We start from the raw sequence: 15,312 nt of genomic DNA, 5'->3' as shown, positions 1-15,312 counted from the left end.
GTTTCTCGATGTACACGTCACCTATTGCCAAGATTATTGCAAAGCATGGTCTCTTGTATCACCTTTATGTCGATGATTCCCAGCTTTATGTCTTTCAAGACCGAATCTCAGGAAGATCTCCGCATACACTACCGTTCAAAAGTTTGGGGTCACCCAGACAATTTTGTGTTTTCCATGAAAAGTCACACTTTTATTTACCACCATAAGTTGTAAAATGAATAGAAAACATAGTCGAGACATTTTCCTGGCCATTTTGAGCATTTAATCGACCCCACAAATGTGATGCTCCAGAAACTCAATCTGCTCAAAGGAAGGTCAGTTTTATAGCTTCTCTAAAGAGCTCAACTGTTTTCAGCTGTGCTAACATGATTGTACAAGGGTTTTCTAATCATCCATTAGCCTTCTGAGGCAATGAGCAAACACATTGTACCATTAGAACACTGGAGTGAGAGTTGCTGGAAATGGGCCTCTATACACCTATGGAGATATTGCACCAAAAACCAGACATTTGCAGCTAGAATAGTCATTTACCACATTAGCAATGTATAGAGTGGATTTCTGATTAGTTTAAAGTGATCTTCATTGAAAAGAACAGTGCTTTTCTTTCAAAAATAAGGACATTTCAGAGTGACCCCAAACTTTTGAACGGTAGTGTAGTTAAGACCAAAGTGGAGCAATGTGTCAATGATATTGATGCTTGGATGGTTTACAATGGACTGAAGCTCAATCAAGACAAGTCTGAGCTTCTCGTCATCAGTTCTAAGTTTCGCTCAATGCCAACTCTAGACTGTCTGAAAATTGTTGAGGTTATAAAATCTGTCCAGTGTACCCGTAACTTGGGGGTAATTTTTGATAATGCATTACTATCTAAATCTTTACTCTGCTGAAATATATTAGTCCATGCTTTTTTAAGTTCTAAACTGGATAACTGTAATTCGCTACTTTATGGTCTGCCTGATTATCTCTCGTCTCGTCGTCTTCTGCTTTATCCGGGACCGGGTTGTGAAGGCAGCAGTCTAAGCATGGAAGCCCAAACTTCCTTTTCCCCAGACACCTCGGCCAGCTCCTCGGGAAGAACACCGAGGCCTTCCCAGGCCAGCCGAGAGACATAGTCCCTCCAGCGTGTCCTGGGTCTTCCCCGGGGGGACATGCCTGGAACACCTCCCCAGGGAGGCATCCAGGAGGCATCCGAAAAAGATGCCCGAGCCACCTCAGCTGGTTCCTCTCATGGGGCCCGGCCGGGCTCAGCCCGAAGAGGTGACGTGGGCCCAACCTCCTATGGGTTCACCACCCACAGAGGTAGCAGTAGGGGACTGGTGCAGTGTGGATTGGGTGGCAGTCGAAGGCAGGGGCCTTGACGACCTGATCCCCAGACACAGCGGCTAGCTGTTGGGACATGGAATGTCTGCCTAATTATCAACTTCGGAAGTCACAACTAATACATAACGCTGCTGCTCGAATAGTTACTTGAACTAGAAAATATGATCACATTACTTCTTCTACTCTACTGGATCTACATTGGCTCCCTATTAAACTCTAGAATTGTTTAAGATATTATTAGTATATTAAGGGACTTAATGGTATTGCTCCATTTTAGAAATTATTCACGTTCCTTAAGAGCAGCATCAATGCATTATCTGCAAGTGCTTCGATCACACACGAAAACATGTGGCGCCCACGCTTTCTCGATTGCTGGTCCAAGGTTATGGAACCAACTGACGCTTAAGCTTTGGCAAATTGAGGATGTAAATAGTTTTAAAAGAGCTCTGAAGACTCACCTTTGTGAATTAAGCGTATAATATATAGAAACTATTAATAATATTTTAAATCTTATATTTTTAATTCCTATTGTGTCATATGTAAGTTTGTTTTTAATACATGGCTTAGTTTAGAAGTTGTATAGCTTTTTTTTTTCAGTAGTTCATTTGGAAGAATTATTTTAGTATTGTTAAGAACAATTAGTGATTTAGCGCCATATAAATAAACGTATTATTGTCATGTTACAGAGAAACCACCAAGTAGAACATCCTCTGTCCAGACGATCTCGTGGTGGAAAAACTTACCTCGGACAGTCAAAGTGCCGACCTTCTTTCAGACTCTTTCCAAAAACGCAAAGTAAACGCGTTCTTTGTGAGAGAACTTTCCTCTGCAAGTTCTTACAGTAGAAACGATGACAATTCTGAGTTAGCACATAAATATAATACAACACAGCATAACCTGTGACTTACCTCGGAACCGAAGTCCACTCAGAGCTGCTGTTATGGAAAATTACCTTCCAGAAAACACCTTCTGACCAATCAGAATCGAGAATTCAGCAGCGATGTATCATCATCCTCCAACATCGTGTATTAAGCATTCGGCTAATATTAGCACTAAAGAAATATTCGATTAAACCACTTCGCAGTCGTCGAGTGCAGGTACACTGAATATCGTACGGCTGAATCGCAGCCGTGCCGATAGTCAGTCTAACTGTGCGACGTCGAGTATGATATTTCTTTTATGCAACAGTTCTACAAACAAGAAATGAATATCCAGTAACCGACATTTCAGACGCAATAAATCCAATTATTATGCACCCAGGACACTTTTTCGATGGAATAAAAACGTGTTCTATTCCCTTCTAACAGGTTTCTTTCATTTGGTTCGATAGCACGCAATATTGTTAGCATATCGCTTATCGTACGTGTATTACGTCACTCTACCCAACAGAGAATGAGCATCGAATATGGTTTACGATATTGCACGGTTGTCTAGAGAACATGATGTCATGCGTCGGAGACGTAAAAGTTCCGTGTTAGCAAGCGAGCGACTGAGATTTTTGAAAGAGAAAGACGTGTTGAACACCCAAAAGGAATAATCATCATAATAATGGCTTTTTTTTGTTATGGTACATCAGATATATTCCATTCAGCTCCTCGTCTTTGATTCGTTCAGCATCGTGCTAGCTGAATGGAATATATCTGATATACCACGAAACAAAGCCAGCCAATATTATTTAAAAATGTTTCGTTTATTTTTGCTCGGTTAACGGAAACTGATCCTAAAAAAGCTACGCTAACTTTTTTTTGTAGCTGGCGCATGTTGATTTGTATATTCCGATTCAAGGCGCTTCTGATGAAATCGGCGTCCGTTCTTTGTCTTCATCTGCCAAACTTTCAGTTCTCTGTGTGAAGTCAGAAGTTTTTTCATGAACAATGGATCATCATTGGTCATTTTCAATGATGATGTCATTCGGCCAATCAAATTCGTGGACCAGAACTAATTGATGAATAAAACATCATAGCGCACTCGGTTGATGATGTTCAGGAAGTGGCGCGGACAATTCCATTTTTTAAAAAATTTTATACAACCATCAAAAAATTGCGAGAGTGCTAGCGTAGCCAGAGACTCGTGGGTAAAATTTAAGACCGGGACTAAACCCAGTCTTCGGCATAATCTTGAAATGACCACGAAAGGCAGTTTCGTCCCAGAAGTTAAGATGTCCTCATGACTAAAGGGCAAGCCAAGGTTCTTCAGGTTCAACTGCTCAGCTCGTTGCTTGGGGACATTTCTGCAAAGTCGTTGCGCTCTTACATGAGCAAACATTCAGCATGAGCTTAGTTCCGTTGCAATGAGAACATTTGCTCTCTATCAGGATTTAACATTAGTCAATGTTTAAACTGAACTAATGTGCATGTACATACAGTTCACTTTTGTTTGCCAGAAAGAGCTATGATCAAACAAGTAATGCTACTAAAGTCTGCCACGGCTGTTGATAATTCAGGTCAGCAAATGTTTGCATTATTATCAGTTTTTCCTATTTATTTTGTACGCTCGAGTTCTTTTTAATATGAACGCACTTACCATTACCATGTTGGAACGGTTTTCACATGGAGCACGGTCCAGCATGCAGCTCTAAAGGTACAATCCTGTTCAGAAAGGGAATAAATCCACTGCTCTGAGGATTTCATCGGATAAAAATATAATATTCCATATTATCTTACATTACAACACAACATGGCTCGCTTTGATTAAATTCTACTCCAACATTCACACCTGTGGACTCACCCACCTATCAGTTTCTCTTCTTGGGTTCCTGTTGGTGGTGGTGGTGGTGTTCTACCACACAAAGCGATCAAAATGCCCTCAAGCTGCAGCATGCTAACCATATTTTTTTGACTGATACGCTCATAAATCCCTCCTTGAAATCTTTATGTTCACTGCTAATAAGGAAACAAGCAAGTCTTGACTCAGGACTTGGACTCCGCTGTAGACCGGTTATTCCGAAACATGTCCTGAGTTATGGTTAGTTTGTTTTCCAGCAAATTTATTTTACGAGAGAGTTTGGGTTCAATAAAGTGCACTCAAACAGCAAACTATTCTTCAGGACTAGAGGTTCAAATTCAACTCTGTTACAGCAGGACGTTGGTGTTCGCTCTGGTCCAAATGTGTCCCGTTTGTGCTCTTACTCGCATGTAGATCGTTTTGGAAAATGGCCCGGATACAAATATAAATACGAGGATCTTCATACTAGAAACTTTCTGATGGTCCCCACAAGTCAGGTTTAAAGTGTTGGACACTACCGTTCAAAAGTTTGGGGTCACCCAGACAATTTTGTGTTTTCCATGAAAAGTCACACTTTTATTTCCCACCATAAGTTGTAAAATGAATAGAAAATATAGTCGAGACATTTTTCTGGCCATTTTGAGCATTTAATCGACCCCACAAATGTGATGCTCCAGAAACTCAATCTGCTCAAAGGAAGGTCAGTTTTATAGCTTCTCTAAAGAGCTCAACTGTTTTCAGCTGTGCTAACATGATTGTACAAGGGTTTTCTAATCATCCATTAGCCTTCTGAGGCAGTGAGCAAACACATTGTACCATTAGAACACTGGAGTGAGAGTTGCTGGAAATGGGCCTCTATACACCTATGGAGATATTGCACCAAAAACCAGACATTTGCAGCTAGAATAGTCATTTACCACATTAGCAATGTATAGAGTGGATTTCTGATTAGTTTAAAGTGATCTTCACTGAAAAGAACAGTGCTTTTCTTTCAAAAATAAGGACATTTCAAAGTGCCCCCAAACTTTTGGACGGTAGTGTAGATCTAATATTGAAATAATTGTGTGATGAAATAAAGCGTAAACTGTGATCTGTGATGTTCTGGTTAAAGGTCAAGAAACAGGTTCAAGTTAAATTCTCAAGAAAATCCAAGTATGAAATAAGGACAAGAGATGAAAAACATTTGAGACGGTTGATTTTATTGGGAAGAAAATCCAGGATGATCTGGATCACCATGAAATACTCACACTATCGAATACCAACTGGACGACAAAGCTCAGCTTATAGTCTTCCAGCTTCACCAAACAAGTGCACTTACTTTTCATAAAGCGTTCATTTTGAGTAACGTTACAGTCTCATCAGCAATAAACACATCTGGAAATACTAATAATTAGGAATCTGATGGAAAAAAAAAAAACATTTTTTTTTACTTAATTACCAATAAATGAGTAAACCGACCCCCCAAAAAACTGCTCAAAACATTTACTTTGGCTTCCGTCAAGTTGCATTTACTGTAAAGGCTGATGGAAGCCATGAAATATCAATTATTCCCAGACATCCAGCAAAGTCTCACATTCATAAGTGGGAAAAACGTAGAATTCTGGATGATAAACAAGTTTAGAAAATGGATAACCCAGCACTGGTGTGAATTCTCACAGACAGTAGAATCTCGTTAACGTTTAATTAGCTGCTAAACATTCAACAGTAGTACAAAGTGAAGAAGTCATGAAGACTCCTTTCCATGATGCAATATCAAGACATGTTGTAAATTAGGATCTTCACTTGATGACATTCATTTTTTTTTTTTTTAAAAGATTCATCCAGATAGGAGCTCTCATCTTAAACAATTCTTTTCTTACACAAAGCTTAACTTGAAGAACAAAGCTCACAAGAGCTGGTTTACACTCCAACTCCAATCCAAAACACGACTGAATAGGAACTCGGATTCTGCACCCTGTTCACGATATCGTGCACCAATTTCGAGATTTCCCATTCTGTCGTCATGCGTAAACGCATGGTGTTGATATCCCATAATGCACTGGAAAATGCTGGCGTTAAAACAGTGCAACCTACTGGACGCTTTGATGTTTGGAAAGAAAAGGAAGCAGGGTACAGTTATACTGCAGTCATTTAAAAGCAGGAAAAAAAAATTCTTTCTGATGAAACTCTTTAATAATTCTTAACATGTGCAGCACCAGCACACTTCCAGCCAAACATGATCATGGCAGCAGTGCTGTCTGAAATACAACCACTGGGTCAAATACCTGAAAGTTGGGAAGCTGATTCTTGATAGTCAGGAACGTAAATTCCAGGGTACCGCAATCCGGTGGCGAGTCCTCAAGTGCCAGCGCTCCTGGACAAGACCTTTAAGCTGGTAGAATGGCTGCTTCAGGTTTGAGAACAGATTTATGGCCGACATGAAGGTCAAGAGTCTTATAGGAGCATGCGGCGCACTTTCTCGTAGGCTCCGAGGAAGATGAAACCACCCATGCTGATGAAGGTCATCCTGGGGATGCTACCGGCGAAGAGTCTGTGGAGGAGTTGAAAAGGAAAGATGAAAGTCGACGCCATGATACAATTACATAGATCTTCAAGAGGTCAAGAAGTGTGGAACATTCATTTATTCATTCCATAACCGTTTTACTCCGGTTGGGTCAGGGTGGATCCGGATCCTATCGCAGGAACACTTGGCGTGATTAGGGAACGCACCCAGTCAATTGCAGGGCACCATGCGCGCATACATATGCCCACCTAGATGCCAGTGCATCTATCAACCAGCATGCTTTTGGGAAGTACAACCCCGATTCCAAAAAAGTTGGGACAAAGTACAAATTGTAAATAAAAACAGAATGCAATGATGTGGAAGTTTCAAAATCCCATATTTTATTCAGAATAGAACATGGATGACATATCAAATGTTTAAACTGAGAAAATGAATCATTTAAAGAGAAAAATTAGGTGATTTTAAATTTCATGACAGCAACACATCTCAAAAAAGTTGGGACAAGGCCATGTTTCCCACTGTGAGACATCCCCTTTTCTCTTTACAACAGTCTGTAAACGTCTGGGGACTGAGGAGACAAGTTGCTCAAGTTTAGGGATAGGAATGTTAACCCATTCTTGTCTAATGTAGGGTTCTAGTTGCTCAACTGTCTTAGGTCTTTTTTGTCGTATCTTCCGTTTTATGATGCGCCAAATGTTTTCTATGGGTGAAAGATCTGGACTGCAGGCTGGCCAGTTCAGTACCCGGACCCTTCTTCTACGCAGCCATGATGCTGTAATTGATGCAGTATGTGGTTTGGCATTGTCATGTTGGAAAATGCAAGGTCTTCCCTGAAAGAGACGTCGTCTGGATGGGAGCATATGTTGCTCTAGAACCTGGATATACCTTTCAGCATTGATGGTGTCTTTCCAGATGTGTAAGCTGCCCATGCCACACGCACTAATGCAACCCCATACCATCAGAGATGCAGGCTTCTGAACTGAGCGCTGATAACAACTTGGGTCGTCCTTCTCCTCTTTAGTCCGAATGACACGGCGTCCCTGATTTCTATAAAGAACTTCAAATTTTGATTCGTCTGACCACAGAACAGTTTTCCACTTTGCCACAGTCCACTTTAAATGAGCCTTGGCCCAGAGAAGACGTCTGCGCTTCTGGATCATGTTTAGATACGGCTTCTTCTTTGAACTATCGAGTTTTAGCTGGCAACGGCGGATGGCACGGTGAATTGTGTTCACAGATAATGTTCTCTGGAAATATTCCTGAGCCCATTTTGTGATTTCCAATACAGAAGCATGCCTGTATGTGATGCAGTGCCGTCTAAGGGCCCGAAGATCACGGGCGCCCAGTATGGTTTTCCGGCCTTGACCTTTACGCACAGAGATTCTTCCAGATTCTCTGAATCTTTTGATGATATTATGCACTGTAGATGATGATATGTTCAAACTCTGCAATTTTACACTGTCGAACTCCTTTCTGATATTGCTCCACTATTTGTCGGCGCAGAATTAGGGGGATTGGTGATCCTCTTCCCATCTTTACTTCTGAGAGCCGCTGAAACTCCAAGATGCTCTTTTTATACCCAGTCATGTTAATGACCTATTGCTAATTGACCTAATGAGTTGCAATTTGGTCCTCCAGCTGTTCCTTTTTTGTACCTTTAACTTTTCCAGCCTCTTATTGCCCCTGTCCCAACTTTTTTGAGATGTGTTGCTGTCATGAAATTTCAAATGAGCCAATATTTGGCATGAAATTTCAAAATGTCTCACTTTCGACATTTGATATGCTGTCTATGTTCTATTGTGAATACAATATCAGTTTTTGAGATTTATAAATTATTGCATTCCGTTTTTATTTACATTTTGTACTTTGTCCCAACTTTTTTGGAATCGGGGTTGTAGGAGGAAACCAAGGAACCCAGAAGAAACCCACAAGAGGAAGGTGCAAAACTCAACACGAGTCCAAATCGAGCTGTGACCCTGCAACTTTGAGGCAATCAAAACGACCCCCCTGTACCAGACTTAATCATTTCAAGACAAAAATTCCTCTTGGGTCAGAGGAACCAGTCAGTTACTCATTTCTTGACCATGTTAACATGAATGGACTCGCTCCTCGCACATCTGACACGTTTTACCAGAGGTCTTTGCAAGCAAAATTTGCAGTGGCCAATGGTTGATTTTGTTTTTTGGAAGCTCAAGGGTCGATCAGGGAGGAATGTGCACCGTTGATTTTTGGAGGATGCAGCAGGCCATGAAAGTGCGTCCGTCCCCCCTCGGGGCTCTTTTCCACGCAGCTGCTTTTGGTATTAGCACCGGCCCTCGGGGCCTCTCCACATGACGAATAGCCGGATGACATTCACACACGTCCCTCAAGCATCCAGCCGCCCCCACCTCTCTCGCTCTCTCTCTCTCTCATCATCCTCGGTCTTCCCACCTGTCTCTCTTTATCTTTGTATATTTAACCCTTTTCAGATCTTTTCCACAGATCTTTTCAACCCTCATCCAACAGCTTGACTGAAAATCTGTGCTCTGGGCCTAAGAGTTGGCAACACACACCTGTTGGGGATGAGCAAGGTCAAAAAGCAGAACACGAGGCAGTTTATGAGCCTCGATTTAGAACAAGGGTCACCCTGGTGTGACCACTAACACATCAGTTTTGTCGACTGCAAAACTGTACAAGGTGCCAAGCACGGCAGCTATCTCTCAGCTATCCCAGCCATTTGCAGAATCTCACATGTGTCTATCAGGACCATGTGTTTGCAGCCCTTCAATGTGCTTGGGTTGGCTTATTAGCAAACAAGATCATCTTGGAATAAATGAGCAAGGGGGTAGATGTGTAGGCGCGACAAGCTGTGTCAGAGATGACTTGCCTTTTGAGTCCGTGGTGGTAAAATGGAAACGATAAAAGCCCTCTGGAAACTTAACCTCAAACTAATACCACCAGGGCAGATAGCAAATGAAAACGTCCCGCCAAGCGGAAAGACGCAGATTCCAAGTCGCTCACAACGACAGCAAAAACAACAAAAACCCTTGACTCAAACCTTGTGTCAAGTGAAAGACCACGACATCACGCAGGATTTTTCGGGAACATATGACCAGCCGGCCGAACTGAGGAAATCTTATAATGTATACAGTAATTCTCCTTTAATTATTATTAGCCATGCCCTTTTGTTTGGTTTCTGTGCTCCTTGGCAGTAGGTCATGTGAGTCAGAGTTCTCAGCTTTCACATTTCCTGCACCTGTTCACTGATTCAAACCAACGTCATCACATCCAGTTATGAGCTGGCATATCTAATCAGGACCTGTATTAATGTCTCAAACTATTCAGCATTTCCCACAGAGGCTTGGACCTGATCTGAGCCATGACTCAGGCTTGAGATAAGAGGACTTCAGACACTACTGTCAGAAACAAAGCTCCCAGCTGAAGGTTCTCCTCGGCTCTGATGGAACATGGACTTTTGTACTTTCGAGAAAAGAAGCACAAAGTCAGTCTCGGATTCTCACAAGTCAAGGGACCAAACAGTTTTTCCGTGTCATTGGGGGTCATACCATCAAGGGTACATCATCTATTCCTTTTGTGTGCATAATTCATCTATAGGGGCGGCACGGTGGTGTAGTGATTAGCACTGTCGCCTCACAGCAAGAAGGTCCGGGTTCGAGCCCCGTGGCCGGCGAGGGCCTTTCTGTGCGGAGTTTGCATGTTCTCCCCGTGTCCGCGTGGGTTTCCTCCGGGTGCTCCGGTTTCCCCCACAGTCCAAAGACATGCAGGTTAGGTTAACTGGTGACTCTAAATTGACCGTAGGTGTGAATGTGAGTGTGAATGGTTGTCTGTGTCTATGTGTCAGCCCTGTGATGACCTGGCGACTTGTCCAGGGTGTACCCCGCCTTTCGCCCGTAGTCAGCTGGGATAGGCTCCAGCTTGCCTGCGACCCTGTAGAACAGGATAAAGCGGCTAGAGATAATGAGATGAGATGAATTCATCTATAATACAGTCTACTTTTAAAAATAACTGAAGGTACATAATTAAGGACTGCAGGCGTACCTTTGATCCTTTACACTTTAGTCATCTTCCCAGGTAAAAGATAGATACGCTTGACAGTCCCACAGTGCCAACATGTGATACCTTTATTTCTGAGTGGACACGGGTAATCGCGGAGCCCCACACTTAAGAGAATGGTCATGCATCGACCTGACTTTGATAGCTTTTGCGACATGCGTCCGAATGATGTACGTGTACCACAGGGAACCCGATCGTAAATGCAAGGCAACGTATCTCAAACACTTGACCACCGGAGAACGAAATTTGTATCTTTATTTACCCAAGATAGATGTTTTTTTTTTTTTAATCCAGCGCTTATTTTTAATTGCTTTTCAAAACATCATCACATCGGATTATTTACTAACAAACACATTTGACGGAAAATATTGATGAAAAAAAAAATACCGGCTTTTTTTTTTTTTTACCTGAACAATTTCTTCCTCCGTACAGTCGTGTCAACATAATTATTGTACGGTTCAACAGCAATTCTAAGCATCTTTCCTTCGTTTGAGATAATCTAGATCGAGATCGATTAGTTCTTATGTGCGATAACATTCGAGCGTAACTATATCATAATGACGTAAAGCGAAAGCGCTGGTTCACTGCTGTCCACCAGGCATCCAGCAGAATCACACCATAATAAATGTCGTGGTGGTGTTTCTGGTGCATGGCATGTGGCATCAAAGAAAGGATTAAAAATTTATTCGTAACTGCGATGCGTATCTCGTTATTGGAGTCACTATCACAAGGCAACGCAGCAATTTACTGACAGGAAATACACAAGATGACAATTCGATGGTTCATATGCTAGAATATTATCCATCTAGGACACTTTTTCGATGGAAATAAAAACATATTCTATTCCCTTCTAGCGGGTTTCATAGCATGCAATGTTGTTAGCATATCGCTTATCCGATATACGTTACGACACTAGCCAATGGAGAATGAGTGTTGAATATGGTTTACGATATTGCACGGTTGTCAAGACAACACGACATCGCATGTTGGAGACGTAAAACTTCCGCGCTAGCGATTGAGCGACTGTGACCGTTTGTAAACGAACATGGCCGCCAGGTTTCAGGTCTCATCCGAAAGGCTTCTTCAGTTCTGTCTGACTAGTCAGGAGTTCCAGGTATTTATCCTCTAGTGGACCAAAAGCAACCTTAAAGCATATACGCAGAACCATGGCCTCACTTTTCGTTTATACAGTGCTGAGCGTAAATGAGTACACCCCCTTTGAAAAGTAACATTTTAAACAATATCTCAATGAACACAAACAATTTCCAAAATGTTGACGAGACAAAGTTTAATATAACATCTGTTTAACTTATAACAGGAAAGTAAGGTTAATAATATAACTTAGATTACACATTTTTTCAGTTTTACTCAAATTAGGGTGGTGCAAAAATGAGTACACCCCACAACAAAAACTACTACATCTAGTACTTTGTATGGCCTCCATGATTTTTAATGACAGCACCAAGTCTTCTAGGCATGGAATGAACAAGTTGGCGACATTTTGCAACATCAATCTTTTTCCATTCTTCAACAACGACCTCTTTTAGTGACTGGATGCTGGATAGAGAGTGATGCTCAACTTGTCTCTTCAGAATTCCCCATAGGTGTTCGATTGGGTTCAGATCAGGAGACATACTTGGCCACTGAATCACTTTCACCCTGTTCTTCTTCAGAAATCCAACAGTGGCCTTAGATGTGTGTTTAGGATCATTGCCATGTTGGAAAAGTGCACGACGCCCAAGGGCACGGAGTGATGGTAGCATCTTCTCTTTCAGTATAGAGCAATACGTCTGTGAATTCATGATGCCATCAGTGAAATGCAGCTCCCCAACACCAGCAGCACTCATGCAGCTCCACATAAGGACGCTGCCACCACTATGTTTCACTGTAGGCACCAGGCAGTTTTCTTTGTATTCCTCACCTTTGCGATGCCATACAGTTTTGAAGCCATCAGTTCCAAAAACATTTATCTTGGTCTCATCACTCCAGAGTATAGAGTCCCAGTAGTCTTCATCTTTGTCAGCATGGGCCCTGGCAATCTCTAGGTGGGCTTTTTTGTGCCTGGGCTTTAGGAGAGGCTTCTTTCGTGGACGGCGTCCATGCATGCCATTCCTCTGCAGTGTACGCCGTATTGTGTCACGGGAAATAGTCACCCCAGTTTGGCTTTCTACTTCTTTAGATAACTGCAGTGAACTCGCATGCCGATTTTCTTCAACCCTTCTCATCAGAAGAAGCTCCTGTCGAGGTGTTAACTTCCGTGGACGTCTCTGTGAGATGGTTGCAGTTCCATCTTTCTTAAATTTTTGTACCACTTTTGCTACAGTATTCTGACTGATAAGTAAAGCTTTGCTGATCTTCTTGTAGCCTTCACCTTTGGGGTGGAAAGAAATTATTTTCTTTGGGGAATTCTGAAGAGACAAGTTGAGCATCGCTCTCCATCCAGCATCCAGTCACTAAAAGAGGTCGTTGTTGAAGAATGGAAAAAGATTGATGTTGCAAAATGTCGCCAACTTGTTCATTCCATGTCTAGAAGACTTGGTGCTGTCATTAAAAATCATGGAGGCCATACAAAGTACTAGATGTAGTAGTTTTTGTTGTGGGGTGTACTCATTTTTGCACCACCCTAATTTGAGTAAAACTGAAAAATGTGTAATCTAAGTTATATTATTAACCTTACTTTCCCGTTATAAGTTAAACAGATGTTATATTAAACTTTGTCTCGTCAACATTTTGGAAATTGTTTGTGTTCATTGAGATATTAAAATGTTACTTTTCAAAGGGGGTGTACTCATTTACACTGAGCACTGTAAATGCCTTGAGACCTCAAGAATGGCACAGGAATAGTTTTAAGCGTTAACAATAAAGCTAATATAGTAATTTTTACGATTAAAGTGATTCATATAGGTAGCGGTCTGAGTGAATGACCTTGACGTCACAGCAGGAAGTCTATCGGTCTCATCGCCATTTCCGCTATACTAAAACACAGAGCTGACTGCGACTCCGATCCTCCATTTTGAGCTAATTTATCGCCATGCCACGTAGATGTGTTGCTGGTGGGTGCAGCAACACGACAGAAGGTGGATTTACATTGCATTCATGGCCCAAGAACGTTCAAACCGCAAAGATTTGGACGCGTTTTGCGAGAAGTTCACGGGCACATTGGGTGCATAACGAAGTGGTCTCTCCTCCGCTCTGCACATTTTACTGAAGACTCATACGAGACCTCTGATCTGTTGAGAAGCGTTGGTTATCAGCCCGTATTGAAAGAGGATGCAGTACCAACAATTAAAGGAAAAGAAAACTATAAGAAAAGGAAAGCATTTTTTTTTCTAAAAAAAGGAAAGCAAGTTCAGTTGCACCAGTTCTCCCGGAGTGAGCCGAGGGTTGTTGCGAAAACCTGGGACGGACCGGGACATGACATATTATCGCTCGGGCAGTGACCTCCCCGCGGTTGTTGCGAAAACCGGTGACACCCCGTCCCGTCCTGGTTTTTAGCAATTGCCTGAGCCGAGCAGTAATGGCGGAGTACTCAGTATGGAGAAAATGGAGAATGAATGGACCAGCCGTCTGATTTCTCCACTGGATATCGCTGCCATCTCACCCTTACATGGAAGAAGCGAATGAATGGAGGAACCAAACGAACAACTGAAAGTCAGATTGTTTCAAAAACAAATCGGCCACAAGATCAGCCTTCAAGAAGCGAGAACACAGACGGGTAAGAAGCAACTCTCAATTAGATACAAAACAACAAAAACACTCGTTGTTTACCTGCATTTAGATTAATACACGTAACTCATATTGTGTGTTTAAGTTAGCGGTATGAGATTATTTAATTTGCTTCAGAATGTGATTGTCTCAGTTCATCTGATTATTTAATTAGCCTTTTATGTTTATCGGTGAAAATGCATGCGTGTACATCTATGTTGCCTAAGTTATAACACCCATCCTGTTTTAATGAGTCAACCCACAATCAGTGAAGTCAAATCAGTCTTAGCTGAGCAAGTCGGTAACACTATTTCTTTCTTTGACCGTAAATTTTTATTTATATGACTTTGGTCTATAGCTGTCAAAGGCGTCGGCCTTAAAACCGGTTCCCGCTGTGACGTCACGCGCTCAGGGCTGGCTGGCTTAGCGTGGCAGCTCGAATGCCAACTTTGCGGTCGATTTTAACTCTCAAAAATATATTTTTTTTATTCCATTTATGCAGCATACAAGAGTCAAGGATGGAGATACTATCCACTCAGAAATGCATTTAAAAATAAAGGTTCTGCGGATCTCCTTTAAGGAGAGTAACCTACAGGATGACCGAGAGGGTCAACGACCCATGTGACCTCAACGACTCTCCTTCGGGTTCCACGAGAGGATAAATACCTGGAACTCCCGACTAGTCAGACAGAACTGAAGAAGCCTTTCGGATGAGAGATGAGACGTCTTGAAGGATTTCAAGCAAGTCCAGTTGCCTTCTTGATAGCACCTATGGTTTTCGTGGTCTATTCGATTCAGCTACTCGTCTTCGACTTGTTCAGTATCATGCTAGTTGAATGGAATATATCTGATATACCACTTAACGTTGATTTTGTGCCCATATTTTGCTTCTACGTTCAATCAGGAGCTCTGCTTTTCAGCAGTGCCTAAATATATAGATAGATCGTCATGAAAGTACAGCTTGGCTGTCCAGTCCATGGCTCAGTATCTCATGTTTCTTTGCATTT

General features: G+C 42.0%; 1 protein-coding gene across 2 annotated transcripts in view; it reads right to left on the bottom strand.

Moving 5' to 3' along the window:
- Positions 1-5,222: 5,222 nt before the first annotated feature.
- Positions 5,223-15,312, bottom strand: part of slc25a26 (solute carrier family 25 member 26) — a 99,638-nt gene continuing 89,548 nt past the window's right edge. For both annotated transcript variants that reach the window (XM_060909735.1, XM_060909736.1), the window contains one exon: positions 5,223-6,574. In XM_060909735.1, the coding sequence (XP_060765718.1) occupies positions 6,478-6,574 (97 nt within the window). In that variant the 3' untranslated portion in view covers positions 5,223-6,477. The remainder of the gene's footprint in view (positions 6,575-15,312) is intronic.

This window comes from Neoarius graeffei, chromosome 26, assembly GCF_027579695.1.
Source record: "Neoarius graeffei isolate fNeoGra1 chromosome 26, fNeoGra1.pri, whole genome shotgun sequence".
Lineage (NCBI taxonomy): Eukaryota > Metazoa > Chordata > Actinopteri > Siluriformes > Ariidae > Neoarius > Neoarius graeffei.
This window is presented reverse-complemented; position numbering and strand designations above follow the sequence as displayed.